The sequence below is a fragment of the Lolium perenne genome, chromosome 4 (assembly GCF_019359855.2).
Source record: "Lolium perenne isolate Kyuss_39 chromosome 4, Kyuss_2.0, whole genome shotgun sequence".
NCBI classification, from domain to species: domain Eukaryota; kingdom Viridiplantae; phylum Streptophyta; class Magnoliopsida; order Poales; family Poaceae; genus Lolium; species Lolium perenne.
The window spans coordinates 350,765,996-350,790,933 of NC_067247.2; the positions used below are offsets into that span (position 1 = coordinate 350,765,996).

General features: G+C 44.3%; 1 protein-coding gene across 3 annotated transcripts in view; it reads right to left on the bottom strand.

Moving 5' to 3' along the window:
* Positions 1-7,775: 7,775 nt before the first annotated feature.
* The window catches only part of LOC127301363 (protein TIFY 11c), a 79,855-nt gene continuing 62,692 nt past the window's right edge, over positions 7,776-24,938 (bottom strand). Inside the window, exons 1-2 of one of the 3 annotated variants that reach the window (XM_051331595.2) lie at positions 8,730-9,109; positions 7,776-8,560 (exon numbers count right to left, since the gene is read on the bottom strand). In XM_051331595.2, coding sequence (XP_051187555.2) covers positions 8,164-8,560; positions 8,730-8,902 — 570 coding nt within the window. In that variant the 5' untranslated portion in view covers positions 8,903-9,109 and the 3' untranslated portion in view covers positions 7,776-8,163. Of the gene's footprint in view, positions 8,564-8,729; positions 9,110-24,938 lie in introns of those variants that run through there. The other 2 variants (XM_051331589.2, XM_051331590.2) reach the window with 2 other exon arrangements.

Consider the following 24,938-nt stretch of genomic DNA (forward strand, 5'->3'; position numbering starts at 1 on the left):
CTCCTAATGTAAGTCCCTTGTTTTAGCGCCATGTTCTGGGTTCAGATGCTTGTTTGGATGAAGCTCTTTTAGTTCATTCCTAGATATGACCATAACACCTTGCTATTTTCTAGTTCATTGCTAACTTTAAGCGATTGAACATTTTGGTTTGCATTCCCTGCTCTGTAGATGTAGCCATCATAACTTCTATCTTGCTCAGTCGTTGTTACAAAAATTATAGGCTGCTACTATTTTGTTCATGCCAATCTTGTTCTCCCTGAACATGTTGGTTTGCATTCCCTGTACTACAGGTGATGCCATTGTTATTTCTATCTACTTCGTCGTAAGCTAACAAAGTAACTGCCTGCTATTAGTTCTTGGATGCTATCGCTCTGCCATCCTACAGTACAAATTTATTTGAACTCGTCACAGCAGCTACTTCATCATAATTATGTCTGCCATCTGATTCTTCAAAAGCTGAAATATTAACTTGTTTCTCTTAATTGGCATGGCGCTCACATATAGAATGGTGAACATATTGGTGTGCATTCCCTCTTCTACAAGTTCACATGTGATTCCACTATATTCCGTTTCTGGTCCATCCTAAGCAGTAGCATTAACTATCCTCTATGTGTTGCTCATTACAACTTTATATCCCGAAACAAATTGATTTGTTTCCCTCATCTACAAGTTTATGAGTGATGCCATTAAAACTCTTATCTGTTTTATTCCTAGCTATTATAGTAACATCCTGCTATTATTTAGTTCATGGCCAATTTTAAGTAATTGCACATGTTGGTACGCATTCCCTGCTCTATTGCTTTTGGCATCGTAACTTCTATATTTGGTTTACATTCCCTGCTGTGTAGATCTAGCCATCATAACTTTATCTTGCTCAGTCGTTGTTACAAAAATTATGGCCTGCTACTATGTTGTTTGTGCCAATTTTTTACTCCATGAACATGTTGGCTTGCATTCCCTGTACTACAGGTGATGCCATTGTTTTGTATCTAGTTCATTGTAAGCTAACAAAGTAAGGACTTAGTTTGACATGCTATCACTCTGCTATCTAGCCTGTAGTACAAATAAACTTGTCATACTACTAGATAATAATTTTTTGTGCCATCTTGTTCTTCAAAAGCTGCATTATTGACTTGTTTCTCTGACTTGGCATGACACTCACATATGGAATGTTGAACATATTGGTTTGCATTCCCTCTTATACAAGTTCACAGGTGATCCCACTATATTATGTATCTGGTCCATCCTAAGCTCCAGCATTAACTATCCTCTATGTGTTTCTCATTACAAGTTTATATCCCGAAACATCTTGATTTGCATCCCCTTCACTATAAGTTCAGGAGTATTATTTAGTTCACGGTCAATTTGAAGTAATTGCACTTGGCACTTGTTGGGTCACATTCCCTCCTCTTTAGCTTTTGCCATCGTAACTTCTATTTTTGGTTTACATTCCTTGCTCTGTAGATGTAGCCATCATAACTTCATCTTGCTCAGTCGTTGTTACAAAATTTATAGCCTGCTACTATGTTGTTCATGCCAATTTGTACTCCCTGAACATGTTGGTTTGCATGGGACTCGACAGTAGTAAGTCTGTTGTTTCATTCTAACGTGCTCTGTTATATTGGCTGTTGGTATGTGGCATGCACTCTTTGTTTGCTTATTGTGCACATTACAATGATCTTGTTATAACGACGAAATGATGAGTTCCAAATTCTTTGGCAAACAATATTGTAGTGTCTTTGCCTTTCCATTGTTGTTGTCTTAACTTGTAATGTCTTTGTTTCAGATATAGGTGCTGCATGGACAACTTAAAAGATTGCCGAATCGCTTCATTGTATAGCTAGGTTTAATTACCATTCAATTTCTCTGGGTTCTGTAATATTTTTTCAAAGCCTTGCAGCTGATGTAATATTTAGTTAGTTTTTATAGTTCTTTCGCGCATTTTTTCTATGGTGCTTGTGGTAAGTGAGGCTATCCGACAGAAATCATGTGCTGCGTAAATATTCTCAGTATCTAAATCACTAATTCCCATCCCTTAAACGGCCCAATTAAGCGAAATCACATATGTGCCGGCCGCAAAATCCTAAAGCGTCTATTATGTCGGCATATAAACAGCAACTAAACGGGCTGGCCCACTTACTTATTGGGCCAGCCCACTTGATTTATGGTGGACCCCACCCACTAATTGGGCCGGCCCACTTGCTTTAAGGTGGACCCCACCCACTACTGGGCTGGCCCTGTAACAGAAAAGTGGGACCCACAAGCTTATTGGGTCGGCCCGCTAACTCGTCGGGCCAGCCCACCTGATTTACCGTGGACCCCACATACTAATTGGGCCGGCCCACTAACTTGTTGGGCCAGCCCAATAGCTTTTGTGGTGGACCCCACATACTAACTGGGCCGGCCCGTTAACACGATAGTGGGCCCCACATTTATTATTGGGCCGGCCCGCCAACTTATTGGGCCAGCCCACTTGCTATATGGTGGACCCCACTTGCTAAATGGGCCGGCCCTTTAACAGGAAAGTGGGACCCACCTGTGTTTTTTGGCCCGGCCCACTATCTTGTTGGGCCAACCCACTTGCTATATGGTGGACCCCACATGCTAAATGGGCCGGCCCTTTAACAGGAAAGTGGGACCCACCTGTGTTTTTGGCCCGGCCCACTATCTTGTAGGGCCAGCCCACTTGCTATATGGTGGACCCCACATGCTAAATGGGCCGGCCCTTTAACAGGAAAGTGGGACCCACCTGTGTTTTTGGCCCGGCCCACTATCTTGTTTGACCGGCCCACTTGCTATATGGTGGACCCCACATACTAAATGGACCGGCCCTTTAACAGGAAAGTGGGACCCACCTGTGTTTTTGGCCCGGCCCACTGGCTTGTTGGGCCAGGCCATTTGATCTATTGTGGACCCCACGTACTAAATGGGCCGGCCCGATAGCAGGAAAGTGGGACCCACATGCTAATTGGGTCGGCCCACTAACTTCTTGGGCCGGCCCACTTGCTTTAAGGTGGACCCCACTTGTTAAATGGGCCGGCCCGATAACAGGAAAGTGGACCCCACATGTCTTGTGGGCCGGCCCTTTTGCCTATTGACCGGTCAAACGAGTGCATTCGGCCCGGCCCACATGCTTAGTGGGCCGGCCCATTTAAGTTTTGACTAGTCAACCTTAGAGGTTAGGCCCGGCCCACGTAACTAATGGACCAGCCCAGCTATATAGTTGACCGGTCAAACTAAGTCAGCTGGCCCGGCCCACAAACTTAATGGGCCGGCCCGCTTAAGACGTGGTAGGCCTCGTGTGGGCCTACCATCTACCACGGGGTTTCAGCCGGTTAACACCGTTAACTGCCAGTTAACGGCGTCTGCCACGTGTCAGTTTGCATGACGTCAGCAGTCAACGGGCTCCCAGAAACACTTCTGCAACGGTCCGATTTTCCGTGGCGGAAGGGCGCCCAAGCGCGACGGACCGAAAAAAACGTCGTAGGACTTTGCGTGACGCAGTTTCGACAATAGAACCCATATCATCGGGTTAGGCCCATAGGCGACGAAAAAAGGCCCTTAGCGGACGATATTGGGACGTTGCCTATCAGAACTTTTCTTGTAGTGTCTGCTACAAAGTACTCTGCACCTGTGGAGTCTGACGATAGTGGTTATGGCGATTATCATTATTCCCTCGGTGTGTCCAATCGTGGTCCGACCATGGAGAAAAGCGCAGAGCGCAGGAGACGCGGCCACAAGGGAGGCGGCTGGGACTGGCGTGGTTCTGCGCCGGAGAGGCAGGTCGGCGTTGTTGTCTCGTCAAGGACTCGTTCACGGAACGGTGTCCGGGGAAAGGGGGCCCGTCTACAAAGTATATTGCGGCGTATAGGTGACCAAACATTCTAATCATCGGCACTAAAATGGAAGAAAGAGCCAAGTGGTATCTCAACTAGATATCATACGCCTCATACTTTGTTGGTCGAAAGAAATATTAACATTCAGGGATGGGGTCAGCGAGGCCAGGTAGGATGCACAAGAGATTGATATTTGTGCCATCGCACCAGGCTCACTGGCCTCACCCCAGAGTGTACAGGTGACCAAACAATTTAATCATCGGCACTAAAATGGAAGAAAGGCCAATGCAATTAAGAAGTAGCTAGTATGAACTAAATGGAATGCCTCATACTTTGTCGGTCAAAACAAATATTAACATTCAGGGAGGCCAGGTAGGATGCACAAGAGATTGATATTTGTGCCATCACACCAGGCTCGCTTGCTCCACCCCTGAGTGTACAAGTGACCAAACATTCTAATCATCGGCCAATGCAATTAAGAAGTGCCAACTCAAATAATAGACAACTGAATAGTATGAACTAAATGGAATGCCTCATACTTTGTTGGTCGAAACAAATATTAACATCCAGGGATGGAGTAAGTGAGGCCAGGTAGGATGCACAAGATATTGATATTTATGCCATCACACTAGGCTCACTTGCTCCACCCCCGAGTGTACGAGTGATCGACCAACCATCTAATCATCGGCAAGTACAAAAACACCACCAAACCAGCAACCATGGTGACATAAGTCAAGATGCTCAAACACACATAGCATGCATGGAGCAGATGCTCCAAAGGGATTATTCATCACTTGGTATATAGACCAAGTGATGCTGTCAAAAGAGAGGCCAATCAAGAACCAAGAATCCAAAGTAAGTGATAGATATGCCTAAACAAGCAACAACACATAGCATATCCCAGCTAACCAGATGAGACAAGTCTTGGTAGCCAACTGAATCACCTAGCACCACCTAGCCTTTTAAAACCATCAGAAACAGTCCATTTTCTTCAAAGGATACCACAGTGGCATTCATTTACATGATCCCCTACTGTGGATATCTCTATTTTCATCAAAGCCAACAAGAAATAGAAATTTATCATTACTCAGTTGAGTTCAAAACAAAGCTGGGGTACCATATGGGATTACTCATCACTTGGTAGTAACCAAGTGATGCTGGCAAGAGAGAGGCCAAGCCTGAGCTAGTCAATCCAGTAGAGATGGATATGCATAAGTAAGCAAGAACACATAGCCTATCCAAGTTAACCAGATAAAACCAACCTTGACAGCCAACTTAATAACCTAGCATCACCTAGTCTTTTAAACCATCAGAAACTTCCCATTTTCTTCAAAGGATACCACAGTGGCATTCATTTACATGATTCCCTACTGTGAATATCTCTATTTTCACCAAAACGAACCAATTATCCAACTATGAGATGCAACCCGTGGCAGTAGCAAGAGCTAATGAGGTCACAGCACAGCATAAGCAATCCACACCAGTAAACAAGTCATCATCACCTTATACAGGTTCAGACTTTGGATTTGTTTCCAACAAAGGTTGGAAAACAAATCAAATCAATTTAGTTTAACTGAATCATCACCAACACATGGTTCATTAATAAGAAGTGACAAGCATAGCACTAATTAATCAAGCAATATAGCAGCATCAGCAACAAGCATAGCACCAATTAATCAAGCAATATAGCAGCATCAGTAACAAGCATAGCACCAATTAATCAACTATAGCTCCATCAGTAACAAACATAGCACCAATTAATCAAGCAATAGCAGGATGACCTGCACATGACACTTCACTAAAGCCAAAGCTTCAATAAAGCAATTAATCAAGGCTTTCATGCAGTGCTTGACAGGCAACAACTACAAGCAATGGGATCATAATTCAATCCCTGTGCACATACCAGATAAATGGCATCAATTAACACCAACCTTCTCCCCCCTCTGTGTAACTAGCCAAGTTATACAGAATAAGAAAAGGGGGACTGGAGCAACAGTCATGGGAGTCCAACAATGTTAGTGCTGGGCATTCCATAACCAAAGGCACCTCCAACAGTGTCAAGCTAAATCATTCCAACATCGTGCTAGCAACTAGAAATACAGCAGCATCAACATACCGAGCACAACAGCAGCACAACAGCATTTCATCGAGCACTTTGTGCTCGCGCGGGAGAGGAAGAGGGAGGGGAGGGCAGATGTGGAGCTCACCGACAACAGGGGTGGCGGAGGAGGTTGACGACGACGGCAGGGGTGGAGGAGGAGGAGGAGGCGGTGGCTCCTCCTCCTTGATGCGGCGCCGGACCCTCCTCCTGCACGCCGCGGCCCCTCCTCCACGCCGCAGCGGCATGTGCTGCTGGTGGCGGGGATGGGTGGAGCGTGGCGGCATGCGGCCCTCGCGGAGGAAGGCGGCGGCGATGGCGGTGGCGGCGCTCACCATGGAAGGCGGCGACGCGCGGTAGGGATCGAGAGGGGGTACGGGCGAGGGAGGGGGTACGACAGTGATATAAGAGGCACTAATTCTGTGGCGCACCAGAACAAGTGCGCCACAGAAACACTTATTTCTGTGGCGCACCATGTCCTGTCCGCCACAGAATAACTACACTAATTATTGGTGGTGGCAGGATGTGGGCCCCACCTCATTTCTGTGGCGCATGATTTAGTAGTGCGCCACAAAAATAAGCTATTTTCGTGGCGCACCCTTCCTGGTGCGCCACAAAAAAAGCTTTCTGTGGCGCATATTTGGCTGGTGCGCCACAAAACTAAGATCTCACCTATAAGGCTTTTCCTACTAGTGTTGCTTGTATTTGCCAAGCTTGTTGAGGACCATGCTCTCCCGGTGAACTAAGAGGTCAATGGGCGCCACTATAACAAGGGATACTACCTTGTAAATGGCATCTATCCTACATGATCAACATTTGTGAAGACGATTTCAAATCCGAAGCTGCCAAAAGAAGCGTGGTTTGCCAAGAAGCAAGAAGCCATTTGGTATCCTCCAGCAGTAATTTGCACTTGTTCGGTTCCCAGCTATGACTTGGTCGCATGATAAGATGTGGGAGGTGATGAGCTGAGGTTGTGTGATATTGCACAACGTGATTATAGAGAATGAGCGGAAACATCCAGTTCCTGAGGCCGAGTTGCTGCAAACATATCACCGACAGGGTCCTCTTGCAGAGCTTGATGGTCAGGTGCCGACATCATGGACTTCGTTCCTAGCTATGCGTCAGGAGATCCGAAACTCACGTGTGCACCAAGAGCTGCAGAATGATCCAGTCTCGACCACCTATGGGCTCGCAAGGGTGCAGCAAGAGCTGGTGCACCATGATTTGTTGTGTTGTTTTCATGTTGTGTTTGTTAAACTATTTTCTTTGTTAAAATAATGCCAAATCTTGGCGAACAATGTCATAAATTTTCATATTTTGTGTTGTATTATGAGTTTTTGCTGAAAATTGGCAAAAAACTGGCATATTCTTGGCTGAATCCGCCCGGTCTGGGAAACAGCCATGAGTTTGCCGCTGGGAAACTGGACCTCCCCAGACCAAAAAGGCATGTGGAGCGAGTGAAGATGCTCTAAGTGTTTCCTATAATTTGCCAAAAAGAAGCGACTCTAGACGGGCATGCATGCAACATGTCTGTTCACTCTGTACTAGGGAAAACGGAATCGAATCAACCACACAACTTTCCTATATTTCGGGACGAATCACGGCATACATCCACCCAACATGAAAGTGCCCGTACTATAGGCGTGGACTAACAGGCTGCTTGGACCATAAGGCTTGACTCATTGAACTCGTGATCATTAAATTCGTTATGAATAACGATCTGAAATCATTGTTTAGCTCGACTCGTTATGTACTTGTGAGCCAATACTTTCTCTCGCGAGCAACTAGTTAAGAATTTTTAAGAAATAGGCATACAATAGATACAATTAAACACCTGAAGATGACATGAACAAACGGTGCTATTTCACGTGTGAACCAAACAAGTACAACTTTGTTTGTTGCCAATACATTTCATTTTATTGCAGCTCACGTAGTGAACGACATACACGAGTTGCTTTAATTAATATAATATACTCATATATGAGACCAGCTCATGTTATGAGCATGAAAAGAATTCTTCTCTTACACACCAAAGAATTCTCGAACAGATGATGGTGGGTACACTACTTAGGCGATGATAGGTAGCTGGCCGCCGAATCAATTGCCCTGACGCAGCCAATTAACGGTCGTAGTATCGTACAGTAACAAGCTCTTAAACACCCACGTACGTACGTACACATGGAAAAGCAGTAGCAATACCTTTCTGCCTTGTTGGCTGAATCAAATTCTTCAGTTGAGGTTCAGCCCGCAGTTGACGCTGAGCCACGGCGCGCCACCGTCTCCCACAGCCACAGGCTTGGCCGTCTCCTTTGCCGCCCGAGCCGGTGCCACCAGGTACGGGTCTGCCGCGGCGATCCTGCCCTTCCTCTGCTCGAGGAACCTCTGGAGCGAGGCCTTCCTGGGCATGCCTGAACAAACGCACAGATTCTGCAGTGCAGGTATACCTCCCAGGAAATGCTGCGCCGGCATGCTAGGGCAGACGAGCTCATCGTCGGAGGCGGCCGGCGCGGCGAAGGAGCCGGCGAGCTGCATCAGTTGGTCGGCCTTCTCGGCGGGGAAATCGTCGAGCACGAAGGTCCTCCCGTCGTAGAAGATGGTCAGCTGCGCTCTCTCGGGCTCCAAGATCCTACTGCAATTAACAAGAAGAATAAGAAGAAGCTCACAACGCCAGCGTGAAAACGAACAAATTCTCAAGAACTCCCGACAGGCCGACATCCGTGGTTTGAAGACAACGAAAGACAGGGGAAAGCCATCCGTTTCCCAACACGCATGTCAAGGACGGATGGAGTGCGTACCTTTGATGCAAGTTTTCCATGAGCGTGCCGGGCCGCTGGGGGAAGAGCAGGAGCTCCATGGTGTTCTTGATCCTCTCCTCCGGCGTCACATGCGCCGCCTCGACACCGTCGGCGCCCGGCATGAGGCCCATGGTCGCCATGGCCGCTCCCCTGCTACTCCCCTGCCCAATCATGTACTGGTACTGGCGCAGCAGGCCGCACGCCGCGGCGAACCTGTTGCCCCCGCTGGCGCCCTTAACCCTCGTCTGCTGCTCCGCCGCTATCCTAATGAATTTCCCGGGAACGAAGCGAGATGAGACGAGGTACTATGTGTTTGATTGCTTGTCCGTCGGGCAGGGGAGATGAGGTCGCAGGTTAAGAAGTCTCAGCCCTGTGTTCTTATGGCAATACAGCTGGAGGAGTAGAGAATATGCCTAATTTCTGTTTCCTCGGAAGAGCACGTGAATGAGCGCGCCGCGGTGACGTGGGGCGGGGCGGGGGCGACACCTGTCTCCCTGCCAGCACTGCACGTCTCTAATAACATAACTTTTGGCAGTAGTTTCTCCTCGCGCTGTACTAAATCCCGACTACATATACACCCGGAACATACAGAAATTTTTTTTTTTGCATGTAGATGACATGTTCTGTGTGCGCACGATGAAGTTTCACATAAAACCGACATTGTTTGTTTGTGCCCTGTGTGAAAAGACGAAAATTTAACTTTTTTACGCAGAGCATAAAACATGTCGATTTTTGCTGAAACAACGTTATGAGCATTTACAATATCAAGATGTACACTAGAATTTTTTTATATATGTTCGAAATGTATCTCAAATAAATGGTGCATCCTTGTCCCTATAAAAATGTGTTTAATGTGCATCTGGTATCAAAATTCAACGTGCAAAGCAGACACACCGTGTACGAACCTCGAAAATTTGAAAACAAGAATTCACGGGAGATAGATGTCATTTAGGTAACAGAAACATATTACTATTCTTTTTTTTTTTGGCAACTTAAAGATATATTCATTTCAAATCATTTACAAGTTACAGACAATAATGTGCAAGAGTGCACATTTAGGTTGCTGATTACAGCAATTAAAGGGCATTGATGTGAAGGATGTTTAGAACAGTTATAGAGACAAACTCTTAAACTACGAATTCTGATAGCCTGTTGTGCAAGATTGTGAGCTTCCCTGTTGTTCTCTCTCCTTATTTTGATGATTCTGGCTTTCAGTCCCCGAGAGTGTTTGAAAAACTGATTAAGATTTGGTCTTATGCTCCAATGCCCAGGATGATTAGCTGGATCCCCTCTCTGAATTGCTTGTGCTAGAATTAAGCTATCAGTTAGGAATCTTGGGCTTTGGACTTGTAAAGCTTTTCCGACTAGCGCTGTCGTTTCCATCGCTTGAGCCTCTGCTTGCAATGCTGAGTTGGCATTTGACGGCACCTGAATATAAATAGCTTCATGATCTTCTCTATTCCATTCCAAGTAGATTCCAATTCCAGTATTTTCCTTTTGGTTTGAGCCTGCAGTTATTGGTATTACATTGCATTTCCAGGCTGCATCAGTGAAAATGTTGGGACCTCCTACTGTTGTTTTCCAATCAGGTTGTGGTTGATTGTAGCTTGTTTTAATTTCCTCCTTTGTTGTTTTCGTTGGGGTCTTTGTTATGATGAAAGTTTCTTTTTCTGCCTGGAGTGCTTTGGCTTTGTACAGGACTTGCATTGGACTGCACTTGATTTTGTTGAATAAGAGATCATTTCTTGCTTTCCAAATGCTCCAAAGGATACTTAGGATTGTTGGAATCGACTCCTTGTTATTGTAGGACATGAGAATGTAGCCTATGATTTCCGGAATATGAGTATTTTCTAAACGTTTCAGTCCTTCAACTCTGAGACCGAGTGGAGAAGCAAACCAAACAGCTTGAGAAAATTTGCAATCAAAGAAAAGATGGAAATCATCTTCATTGTTGCCACATCTAATGCATCTTTGATCAATATGTTTAGATCTCGCTGCAGCTCTCAAACCAGTGGCTATTGCTCCTCTCATAAGCCTCCAACCAAAAACTTGAACTCTTGGTGGGATGTTACCACATTTCCATATTTCCTGGAGAATCTTTCTTGATTGAGGAGAGATAATTTGATGTTGTCCCGCATTATGCCCATAGAAGGATGGGTCAAAAATTTGATAAGCACTTTTAGATGAGCAAATACCCGAAGGGGTATATTTCCAGATCAAGACATCTTCTCCACCATCATTGCAAATAGGAATGTTTGCCACTTCATTAGCTATATGGCTACCAAATAGAGTAGTGAGTAGAGATAGGTTCCAGGTTTTTGTGTTAGGTACCCATAGATCAGAAACAGAGTCAGGGTAAACGAATTTGCTGTCTTGAATGTTAAGATGACTGTGGATGTCTTTCCAGAAAGGACACCAACACTAGTAGGAAAACCCTTATAGGCGGAGCTTAGTTCTGTGGCACACCATTAAAAATGCGCCACAGAAATTTATTTTGTGGCACACCAGGCAAGGTGCGCCACAGAAATAGCTTAATTTTGTGGCGCACCAGCGAACCGTGCGTCACAAAAACTTGGTGGGCCCCACAACCTATCACCCCCAATCATTGGTTTTACTATTTCTATGGCGCACGTACCACAGTGCGCCACAGAAATTCCTTATTCTGTGGCGCACGGCAACAGTGCGCCACAAAAATAAGCTATTCTGTGGCGCAGTTTGCCTGGTGCGCCACAGAAATAAGGTATTCTGTGGCGTACTGTGTTCGGTGCGCCACAGAATTAGCGAACCAGATATACAAAAGTGAGCCAACCTCCCACCTACCACACTACACAAGCCATTCTTCTTCCTCCATCTAGCTCGTCCCCTCCCCTTCTCTCTCATACCATTTTGGCTCTACTTTTCACTTGCTTGGGTATTTATTGCACTTACTTTGGTTGATACTTAATTGGAGTTGAGGAGAAGGCTCTCCATACTCTCTCCTCCTCTCGAACTCATCGATCGCGGTCTCGTCTCGGTATCGAATCTACAAGGTGAGTAGTTGGAGGAGACATACATATGCTTGGAGGAGACATGCATATGCTTGTAGATCTTGTGTGGCCGTCGTGTGTATGGATGCTTGTTGCAGGTGAAGCGCTTGTGTGTGTGCCGGTGTGGTGCATGGATGTTTGCCGAAATGTTGATTCATTTCCGTTTCGGCAAATTTTGCACTACCCATATGTCCTACCTTGAGTTGAGGTCATGCCGAATTTTTCCGCTCCATGTAATACCTTGAGGAGAGGTACGGCCCATGCATGTGTGTGCATTTGTTGCGGTTCTAATTTCCTGTTCTATGTATACCATTTGCAGGCAAGCATGGTCCTCTCGATGAGTTCCGCTCGAATCTCTAGATACAAGATAGACGCGAAGGAGGACATGATTCGGAACAATAGGCGCCAGATAAGATGTCCGTGTCGATCATGCAAACTCGAGCGCTGGATCAACCCTGATTCCGGACAACTGGAGGAGCACCTGCTGAGGCGCGGTTTCATGCAAGACAACCAGGCGCGGGCGGCCCCATCAAATGGTGCGCATGAAGACCATGTCGAGCGAGATGACTATCATCATGAAGAAGACTATCATCATGCCGACGGGGACTATCATCATGAAGAAGAAGTCGGCGGAGAAGATCATCATGAAGAAGAAGATGCCGGCGGAGAAGATCATCATGATGAAGAAGAAGATTCCGGCGCGACCCCGCTAATTTCGGCCTTGCGGGACTCTCATGCTCAAGATCTTCTCCTCCAGGAGACGAGCAACGATAGAGTTGCAGCTAGAGAGAGCCAAGCTGTCGCAAATGGAGAAAGACGGGATGACTCCGATCTTTCATGGGTGTCGTCCGCAGGATACGCGCTTGCATGTAACGCTTGATTACCTGCAGATGAAGACGCAGAACAAGTGGACCGATTCCAGCTCAAGAAGAACTTAAAATTCTGGCACGATCGTCTCCCGGAGGGGAACACATTGCCAAGTAGTATCGAGGAGGCCAAGAAAGTCGTGTGTCCCCTTGACTTACCGCACGAAAAATACCACGCCTGCATTAATGATTGTGTGATTTATAGGTGCGAGTACAAGGACAGAACCACATGTCCGGTGTGTGGCCACGGACGGTACAAGGTTGGGAACAAGAAGGTACCTCGAAAAGTGGTATGGTACTTTCCTATCACTCCCCGTCTGCAGCGGTATTTCGTGGACCCTAAGGAAGCAAAGCTCATGCAATGGCACGTGGAAAGGCAGAAGCCCGAAGAAGATCCGGAGATGGGCTATATGCTGACACACCCTTCAGACGCTGGACAGTGGCAAGCATTGGACATCGCCTTCCCTAGGTTCGGGGGCGACGCAAGGAACATCAGGCTAGGTATGAGCACCGATGGACTCAATCCGTTCGGCAACCAGAGTAGCACGCATAGCACCTGGCCTGTGTTTGTATGGCCTTACAACCTACCCCCGTGGCTGTGCACCAAGCAAAGGTACATACACCTGAGTATTCTCATTCAGGGGCCGAAACAACCAGGTGTCGACATGCATTTGTATCTCGGGCTGCTGAAAGAGGAGTTAGACACGTTGTGGAAGACGCCACCCCGTACGTGGGACGCCTACACTAGAACTTATTTCGATATGAGAGCCGCGTTGATCACGACGGTCACGGACTATCCTGGTTACGCATATGTATCCGCCTGTGTCGGCCACGGATTCAACGGCTGTGTGAAGTGCATGGACGAGACCCCGCATCTACAACTACCAAGGGATCCCGGGTCCTCGAAAACCGTGTACCCAGGTGCTCGAAGGTGGCTTCGCTTGGATCACCCGTGGAGAAAACGCGGTGATCTGTTCAATGGTAAAGATGAGCCCGATGGACCCCCACGCCCGAGGAGCGGCGCAGAAATCGATGATCTTCTGAAAAAATGGAAGGAGTGCCCAGCGCCGGGAAAGAAGCGGCCGAAGCCAGAGCCGCTGCTCGGTGTATGGAAAGCGAGGTCTGTTTTCCACGACTTGGAGTACTGGAAGGTCCTCCACACGCCCCACAGCCTCGATGTCATGCACATTACGAAGAACGTTACCGAGAGTCTGCTTGGCACTCTTTGCAACTCAGAAAAGTCCAAGGATGGACCGAAAGCAAGATACGATCTTAAACATTTTGGCATCAGGAAAGATCTTCAAGCCCCCGATACTGACGACGATGATGACGATGATGATGATCAGAAGGAAGGGACTCAACGTCTCCGCAAAAGGGCTAAGAAGAATGCGGTGCTGCTTCCCGCTGCCTGCTTCACAACGAGTCCAGAGGAGCTCGAGCAGTTTTTCAGGTGCCTCCTAGGAGTGAAAGTTCCTCACGGTTACTCGGGGAATATAAGCAGATATCTGGACGTAGCGAATAAGAGGTTCACCGGGATGAAGTCTCACGATTGCCACGTGCTAATGACGCAGATACTTCCCGTTGCGATCCGAGGCATAATGGACGAGCACGTCCGTGATACGCTGTTTGCCTTTGCAACTTTTTTGACGTTATCACCAGGAAGTCGATCGGCGTGAGGCAGCTCAAGATGCTACAGGATGAGATCGTGGTGATACTATGTGAGCTCGAGATTTACTTTCCGCCTGCATTCTGTGATATATGCGTCCATCTCCTTCTCCATGTCGTTGAAGACATCAAGCAGCTCGGCCCAACGTTCCTCCACAACATGATGCCGCTCGAAAGGCAGAACGGTATCATGAAAGGATACGTTCGCAATAGGGCCCGTCCAGACGCAAGCATGGCCAAGCGGTTTCTAACCTACGAGTGCATCTCCTTCTGCCAGAATTATCTAAGCACCGAGGATGACGAGGATCATTTTGGTCTACCCCCCAGGACGCACCTCGGGAGGCTCGCTGCAGTCGGTCACCGCAAGGGCTACCGCTCAGTCCATGTCGGCATTGACAATCGACGCGACGACTTTGACAGGGCTCACCGGGTCGCGCTACAACACTTAAAACTGATCGAACCTTTCGTGCAAGAGCACAAAAGCATGGTCGAGCAGAATTACATCGATATGGGCTGGCCGAGGAAGATGGGAGACGTAACCAAAAAGCACAACTCCAGCTTCACGCGTTGGTTCAAGCAAACTCAACTGGTTGAAGCACAGAGAAAAAGGCCTTCTACCGAAGATGAAAAACTCATATACACCTTATCACAGGGACCCGGCATAACGTAAGGACCTATCAGGGGTACGACATCAACGGTTACAGATTCTACACCGAGGAAAAGGACAGAAATAGTGAAAATCAAAACTCAGGAGTAACTATGCTGTCATACGCCGATGACGAGACTAATGTCAAGGAAAGATTTTTTGGAAGGATCGAGGAGATATGGGAGCTCAATTACTGTGGAGAGACGGTGTAACACCCCAGCTTTTGCAACCTTGATTAATTGTCCTTAATGCAAAAATCAGGGGGAACAAAAACTTTTTCTAAGGACTAATTAGATGAATTGCCTTGATCTGTCTGTTAAGATGAATGACTTTGATCTGTAGGTAGATGTATTGTCTTGTTTTGCTTGTTGAGTTTTGTCTTGAGCTTTTTCAAAGAACAACACCTCTAGTGGTTAGACAAACAACTCACCTAATAAAACACATTTGAGACTTAGGAAAAATTGTTTTCCTTTTTACTACATCAAACACTTCTCCTCATGGCAACATGAGTGTGCCATCTTGATTTTTCTCTTGGTGGTACAAGATAGCTCAATCATCCTTAATTCATAACTTGGGATCATCTACCCCTAGCTACATCCCTCTCTTATACCCACTCATCCTTGTTGGTTTTGAGGCCATGTCGACCATCTGTGTTGACAGGCTTAAAATGTCCAGACTTTGGCAGTTAATCTCTAAGCAACCACAACTGTCATTGGTGATCTCAGTGCCTGGATCCCATCTATGCAACACCCTCTTCAACCTCCACGTCTTGCATGTCTCAGTCAATCCTTGCAGCTCATATATTCAACTTGATCTTATACCCTATCCAGTGTTTCATCACTAGATCACTTCTTCCTCTTTTGCTTCTTGTTTTTATTTTAATCCAAGTTTAATCTTCACAAAACCAAGAGTGGGAATGATGGGTACATTTTGTAGCCACCATCTACCCTTGAGAACACTTCTCCCTAAGTTAGTTTTCTCTCTCAAAAATCCTATTGATTTTCCTTCTCTAGATTTGATCACAAAACTACTTCTAGTTTTACTAAATCTTTTCAAGATATTTCTTCAAGGAAAACAAGGAACTGAAATGGGTTTTGTTTTTCATCCCACTTCTACCAAATACTGATCTCTAAAACATTATTTTCTATCTTGCTTTCTTTTTAGCAAAAGGCTTGTTTATGATACCTAAACCATTTCTTGTTTTCCCTCTTGCTTAGTATTATTGTACATTGGAGAAAAACTCTACTTTACTAGAGAAAGTAGGTAGAATATTTTGAACCCCTATGTTCCAACTAGTTTTATCTCAACACTTTCAAATTTCACCCCACTTGAGTTCATTCCCAATTGTCCCTAGACAATTGAGGTGTTTCAAATACTTTTCCAGTAAGTTCTATTTCAAATGACAACTCTTGCACATCTTGTGTACATCTCTGATCTAGCCCATAATGTTCCTTCATCCTCCAATTCTTGATCAAATGGATGATCATTTGATACTTTCAAACCACTCCCAATTGACCTCTTATTTGTAGAACAATTTATATTCTTTTCCATCATCACCTTGACCTCATGAATTCATAATTTATGTCACCATATTCATCATTGTGGGTATATGGTTACTTCTCTCATCATCTCTCTTAACCTTGCCCTATCATTGACTAAACCACCATCACCATCCCATCTACCTTGACATGCTCATGCATTGTTGCATGTGGCCAACCCCAATCTTTCAATTTTGAATTCAAATAAAAACTTTTATTCATCAACTATACCTTGGGAACCATCTTCATCATAAGTTGGTCTCAACCAAAGTGGTGAAGATTATTCTCATGGCACATGTCACCTGCATACTCCTTTTTATCTATATGTATCTACTCCTATTTTTATCTTTATCAAAGTCACTCATTGATATTATCTTCTCAACATCATGCCTTGGTCTATGCACATGAATGTTGTGCACCTCTCTCATTGTTCACTTGTGTTTGGCAAGAATATGGAGCCGGCCATTGTGTTGGCATGACAAATTTGGCCAGCTATTGTGCTCCTCACTTTCTTCTCTTGCAAGCTTTGCCTCCCAACTACCCCAACAATTAAATGGGCAGCCACCCACCTTAGCCAATCAAAATGGAGGCAGCCACCCATCCTCCCTCTATATAAGAGCTTGGCCGGCCACCTCCTCCCCTTTGCTTCATTTCTTCTCACTCTCCACTTTCTCACACTCTCCTCCTGCCCTCCACCACGAAATGGTGCTGCCCCTTGCTCCCATGGCCGGCCATGGCCATGGAAACCACTCCAAGATGAAGCTCCCTCCTCCCTCAAGCTCATCCTCACCATGAGAGCATCTCTCTCACTCTCTTCTCCCCTAATCTTTGATGAATCCAGCTCCCTTTCTCTTTTCCCCTCTCACAAGATTGGATCTTGATGCAGGTGCATGTTGGTCCAAGCATGGAGAAGGTTGAGCAATCCTCAGATCTGAAACTCTTGACCCAATTTCGTCCAAAACCTTGCAGTAATTTCTGCCATCTTGCTATTTCAGATTCTGGTACGATTTTGTAAAATCCGTCAAATCTTGTGTGCAGATCCAAATCGAGTGATTCAAAGTTCCGCAGATAGGTATTGAAAAGATCTACAACTTGGCGTTGGTCTCATACTCAAATTCGTTACGGATTTTGCACGGTAAATAAAGTTCTGCAAACATGCAGAATCACTGTTTGTTAGAGTTCTTCCGTTTTACAAAACCTTTTTGAGCAAACTCAACTGTGGGTGAAAGCCCTCTTCAGTACCTTCATTTTGGAGTTGGTTTCACTTCGATTGACCTCCTAAAACTGAAATGGTTTACAGATCAAGATCTGGTCAGATCTGACTTTGTCGAATTAAACCAGGAGCTTGGAGACGAATTTTTGAATGAATCCAATTGGGTAAGAACTACCTATTCAATACCTTTCAGATGTAGCTGATCTCATATTTTTATGGTTTATGTACGATTTGTGGTGAATTAAACTTGTTCTGTGTGTTCTGAGTACATGGCTGTTAGCTTTTAATTCATAAAAAATCCAATTTTGAACCTAATTGAGTGATTCCAATTCTGTAGAATTACTGAATGTTTTCTTAATCATCTCAAACAAGTTTCAAACCTTTATCTGTTCTGCAACTCCATAGTTCAAGCAAATGGTGAAAACATGCAGTAAACTTGTCAATCCATTTGTGAGAGTTTCAGAAATAATTTGAACCCAAATCCAATTGTGTATGCTTATCTGTTTAATTACCTTTCCAATGCCTGTGGCCTCATATTTTTAGGATTTTTCTACGATTTATGGCTTACAGAACTTGTTTTCTGTACAGTCAGATTCAAAGAAATTCCTAAAATTGTAGGTTTAATATTTTTGGGTGTTTCCAATTGGGTTAGTCTTGTATTAGTACTGGCTATCTAGGACAAATATTATTAGTCTCTGATCATATATATTTGTTACTGTTAGTAATGTATATGTGTGACATGCATTGTTGAAGCAAAACTTTTCGGTTTATTCAAAACCCTTGACCAACTCTTTTTAGTAGAGATGGGCAACCTTTGTATTATGCTTGCAAAACAAAACCTCTGCAACTCAACTTTAGCCCTATTGTTTTTTTTAAGTTTTAAAATGATGTGGGATATGGTTTGCTTCCTATTTTGGATGTAGGATTATGTGAACAACTTAATTTAGGAAAACTGTTTTCTACATTTCCAAAAATGATAGAAAATGTTTTGTGAATGTATTTGATGTCAAACTAATGCTCTTGTCCTCTTTATGATGTTATCTACCAGGGGATGTTTGGTTTATACCATGGTGATAACCGAGAGAGGCAATTGCTAAGTTGTGATACTCTCATACCTTTACTAGGTAGATAGAATGGGTTCTCTTTAAGTTGTTTGTGGTATCTATAAGTCCTTTGTATGGTAGCTCTTTATTGAATGGTTAAATTATGGTTGTTGTATGTTTGTTTTGTTGGTGCAATGTGATTGATTGTGTTCCTTTTATATTTTCCGGCGATAGATGCGAACAATTCCGGAGAAGAAGAAGAAGTGGAATCGGACGAGGATTTTATTTATGTTGTTGGGATTCTTATATTGATGGAGTAGAAAAAGTACAGGGACAAATAAGCCAAGGCAAGCCATGTTTTGATCTCTTGCTATTTATCCTTCTTGTTGTGCTCATTGCTTCATTATATACTTGGTTCCTTGTATCATGTGTGATTTTTGGTCCTCTACTCTATGCATACTTATTCCCAAAGTATGTTGAACCCCTTGTTGATGCTTTGCATACTTGCTCCCAAGTATGTGAACCCCCTTGTTGATGTTATGCATGCTTACCCTAAGCATGTATGCCCCCTTGACCATATCCATGTTGTCATCTTCTTAGTGGTATGATTATTAACATCATGACCCCTCTTTGAATCATCTTAATTATGTTGTCCCTATACATGCTTATCCTAAGTATGTATGATCCCCTTAACACGTCAATTATCATCCCCTTAGTGGTATGATGGCTAGCATCATGTCATTGTGACTCTTAGTTCCTTCATAAAACTATAGGTTGGGAACCCCCTTGGAAAAATACCTTGTTGAAAAGAATTTTTGAAAACCTTGGGTGAGTTGGACTTACCCAAGTGTGTGTTTATGAAAGGAAAGGATCTTGGCAAAGATGGTTGGAAAGAAAATCTTGTTTTCGAAAACTTTGGCGTCTAAGTATTCACCCGTGACAATTAACCCGCGCAACCACATTACCCTGGAGTGGGACGGGGCTTAGTTCGTAGTTTGTTCTTCTTAACATGGGACACCGCACAACTATATAAGGGTAAGGTTACCCCTGAATCCGGATTGTCGTTGGTGGAGACAATAGTATAACGGGAGGCCTTCGGGGCTGACTCGTCCGGAAGACACTATGGGTCTCCTGGCTTGGCGGTGGATCCACGCTCAAAGTGAGGTGAGATGCCACGGTGCCGGGGAGGTACATACTCCATAGGGTAGGATCCCGTGCTAAGACGAATAGGCGAAAGGCTATGTTCGAGTTTTTGTCATGGCATAGTTGATATGCGGGGATGATGCCCACATGATGAACTCGCGGATCTTGTGGGGAAAGTGTGCAAACTCTACAGAGTCAAATCTATTCGAATAGCCGTGTCCACGGTCATGGACGGTTGGAATGGCTGTTGCTTAGCCTGATGAGTTTTGTTTTACAAAATTGTTTGACAAAGGAAAGGAAAGAACTTGTTTTAAAGTACCGGAAGGGTACGGGAAAGGATGTGTCGACCATATGGAGATGGTCGGGAAGGATAAATAAAATTGGGTTACCCCATCCTAGTGTTTTATGTTGTGGAACTCTTTTGAAGAGGAACTCTTCTTTAACAAAGATATGGAGATGTCATAGGATTTCCCTAGTATTCCCATCACCTGAGATGGCGGTATGCTAACTCTTCTTCAATAAAGATATAGATATGTCATAGTACCACTTTAGTGTCTCCATCAATTGCGATGTCGGGATGCTATATCCACAAGAGAAACTATTTCTCTTTCACATGCTATATCCACAAGAGAAACTATTCTTCCTCTCTTGTCTCTTTTAGTTAGCATTGTTAGCACCCTTCTTGATGGTTTGCGAGTACAATTCCAATGTACTCATGGCTTTGTCCCTGGCTATTTACTTGGCCAGACTTGGAGGAACACGACGGATGAAGAAGGAGTTGACGACGTCTATGCGAGCTAGGAACGTCTTCCCGCCGCTGCTGTAGGGTTATGGCAGATGACTTGGGTACTGCGCCTTGAAGTGATGATGCTACTCTGATGTTTAGTTAAGCCCTTCGAGGCTATTATGTAAGCATTGGTCATGTGACCATGTTGTAATTTTCTTATTCCGATTTGTAATGGATGGTGTAATTTGATATCAGTTCGGTTATGTGTTCACGGCGCACTGATCATGGGATCGTGAACTGTATACATAACAGGGAATTTCGGACAGCTAGTCCAGGGTCCCCACAGAGCTGGTATCAGAGCTATCCTCACTGTAGGAGACCTTAGTTAGCATGGACATTAGTTAGGAAACAATTACTTGGGGAAAACTATTTATGAAACAAATTGTTTCTTTAGTCGGAAGTATAGCTTCTACTCCCCTTATTTATTCAAAGCTTCTAAATTCTTATCTCTCCGCTTTATAAAAAGGTTTGAAAATTCTTGCTCTATTGTCTCATCCACTTCAAACCTACATGTTGGACGATGTCCCCAACTCAGACCAGAGACTCGAAGTCGAAGATGGATCAACCTTTTATGAAGTCTCACGTATCTCCAACGACAAATATTGAGGATCGGACGCCGACTTAGTCCTGCACATAAAGGGATAATAAGATCATGCCTTTGGTTGTCACCAAAGTCTGTCAAGGAGCTGACCTTCTTCCTCCATGAACTCGCACTTTTTGCGGTCGTCGGGGATCAAGTCCTCAGTTTCTTGACTAGTAATTTTTAGGCCAGCCACGAGAAGATATCGACTTCGGGAGCACCTCAACAGCTACATCTTCGAAGACCTCATGTTTCCGGGATGTCGAGACTAGAAGTTCTACACAGTTTTCTCCTCCGCCTCAACCTCAACGACTCAACACCCGGGCCCTTCACCACCAACTGCTACAAGGATTCAAGTTGAAGCTGATGCCGGCGGTATGAAGACATCAACATATGCGACCAGCCCTAAACCTATAGGATGGATAGGACAAACTCAATCGCTTTGATTGAGCCACCCCTGCGCATTAGGAATTTCTAGGTCCTTAGAGTACCATGTCTGGTTTGATGATTGCTTGTAGTTCCCTAGTGTGCTGCCTTGAGTGTTTGTATCTGTTTGCTGTGTGCATGTATGTCTTGCTACTTAGACGTTCCCGCCCTTTTTAATTGTTTGAAATTTGTAAAACAGAAATTAAAAATGGAAATCTGCCAGGGTACTGTTTTGCTAATAAAAATAGTTTGGTAGCTCCGATTGATGTGATTCTAATTGCACTAGAACCAGTATGAAATTATCTTTCAGATGCCACTAACCTTGTATTTTTAGGATTTTTGTGCGATTTTTAATAAATAAAACTTTATCACTGTTTCTGGTTAGTATTTTGAGTCTCAAAAATTGAAAAATAAATATTTTTTAATGATTCCAATTGTGTTGATCTTGTTTTGTTACTATGCATCTAGGAAAAATACCAGTAGCCTCTGTTAGTGGTATTTTTTTTTTCTGGTTATGGTTGTATGGGTGTCACATGATATGATAGGACTAAAGTTTGCCTCGCCGATGTACTGCTAACTGCTAGTTAGTTGGGTAGATTACCGAAAGACTCTAACTCTAAACCTGTTAGCAGTTGTTTTTCAACCGTCAGGGAAACTAACTCAGACCCCTATCTACGCCGACTACTTTCAAGGTCATCTGAAGCATCTCTACTACGCCAACAAAGCAAAAGCCAATACCTTCAAGATCAGCTGGAGCATCTCCACTACGCCAGGAAAGAAGAAGCCCCACCTTCAAGAGTAACTGCACCTCTGCGAGAAGACCTACTAACTTGGTCTAACCTTGGAGTACAATCGCGCTACCCTCGAGGATATCTTCTTGAAACCACCCCCTAACACACCGTCTAACCAGCTGAGAGAAAAATAGCGCCAACGCCTACATCACATGGTTCATCTGGTCCTCATCAAGTGAAGCTCATGAAGATACTCCAAGACTCAAGACTTTAGGCGTAGTTTACCCGCTAACTTCTTAGTTGTTACTGAAGTCAGCACCGACCCTCAAAGTGAAGATTGTCTTCAACGACCCCTGTTGCTGCTTCATATGGGTACCAACCAGGCGTTTCATCGACTTACTAACTCACTGCGCGTCCCCTATGGTTTAGCTAACACTGTGAGTGCCTCTTGAAGTGGTGGTCTGCACGTCGCCCCCGAAGATTCTTCAACTAGACAAGGAAGATCGATGACTTCTTCAGAAGCCCCCGACAGGACCGCAAGGCAGAAGCTCTAAGTTTTTCCGAAAGTCCGATGAAAAATCTTAAGGCTGGAAGACTTCGCCTTCCACTAAAAGTTGGAGCTAACCCTAACATTTTAAACCTTTCTAACACACCGTTGGAAACGTAGGATGCACTAACCCCTCTTGAAGCCGTGGACTACACAACGCCTCTCGAAGATGTTTTCAACTCAAGACAGGAGATCGTTAACTTCTGCAAGGAGCGCCCGACAAGACCCGTGGCGGGAGCTTAGAGTTTTCAAAGACCCCCGGTGAACAATTTTAAGGGTGGAAGACTTCGTCTTCCACTAAAACTTTAAGCTAACACTAAAAAGTTTTCAACCCCGCTAAGGCACCATTGGAGTGCACTAAATTTTCTGAAGTCGTGAGCTCCACTAGGGTCGTTAAGAAGCTACAGGTCTAACATCTGCACGAAGTAGTCAACCTCTTCATGAAGCTCGCCATCGGCAGGAATCCATCATGTCTCTCAGAAGCTGAAGTTGCGACCCTCTCCACAACGGCGCGCCAACAGAAGAATGGAGTCTAACTTTCGTTAAGCTTTACAACCCCTCTAGTTCTACGCTCGGTAATCTCGGGACGAGATTATTTTAAGGGTGGAAGATCTGTAACACCCCAGCTTTTGCAACCTTGATTAATTGTCCTTAATGCAAAAATCAGGGGGAACAAAAACTTTTTCTAAGGACTAATTAGATGAATTGCCTTGATCTGTCTGTTAAGATGAATGACTTTGATCTGTAGGTAGATGTATTGTCTTGTTTTGCTTGTTGAGTTTTGTCTTGAGCTTTTTCAAAGAACAACACCTCTAGTGGTTAGACAAACAACTCACCTAATAAAACACATTTGAGACTTAGGAAAAATTGTTTTCCTTTTTACTACATCAAACACTTCTCCTCATGGCAACATGAGTGTGCCATCTTGATTTTTCTCTTGGTGGTACAAGATAGCTCAATCATCCTTAATTCATAACTTGGGATCATCTACCCCTAGCTACATCCCTCTCTTATACCCACTCATCCTTGTTGGTTTTGAGGCCATGTCGACCATCTGTGTTGACAGGCTTAAAATGTCCAGACTTTGGCAGTTAATCTCTAAGCAACCACAACTGTCATTGGTGATCTCAGTGCCTGGATCCCATCTATGCAACACCCTCTTCAACCTCCACGTCTTGCATGTCTCAGTCAATCCTTGCAGCTCATATATTCAACTTGATCTTATACCCTATCCAGTGTTTCATCACTAGATCACTTCTTCCTCTTTTGCTTCTTGTTTTTATTTTAATCCAAGTTTAATCTTCACAAAACCAAGAGTGGGAATGATGGGTACATTTTGTAGCCACCATCTACCCTTGAGAACACTTCTCCCTAAGTTAGTTTTCTCTCTCAAAAATCCTATTGATTTTCCTTCTCTAGATTTGATCACAAAACTACTTCTAGTTTTACTAAATCTTTTCAAGATATTTCTTCAAGGAAAACAAGGAACTGAAATGGGTTTTGTTTTTCATCCCACTTCTACCAAATACTGATCTCTAAAACATTATTTTCTATCTTGCTTTCTTTTTAGCAAAAGGCTTGTTTATGATACCTAAACCATTTCTTGTTTTCCCTCTTGCTTATTTTTTTTTACATTGGAGAAAAACTCTACTTTACTAGAGAAAGTAGGTAGAATATTTTGAACCCCTATGTTCCAACTAGTTTTATCTCAACACTTTCAAATTTCACCCCACTTGAGTTCATTCCCAATTGTCCCTAGACAATTGAGGTGTTTCAAATACTTTTCCAGTAAGTTCTATTTCAAATGACAACTCTTGCACATCTTGTGTACATCTCTGATCTAGCCCATAATGTTCCTTCATCCTCCAATTCTTGATCAAATGGATGATCATTTGATACTTTCAAACCACTCCCAATTGACCTCTTATTTGTAGAACAATTTATATTCTTTTCCATCATCACCTTGACCTCATGAATTCATAATTTATGTCACCATAT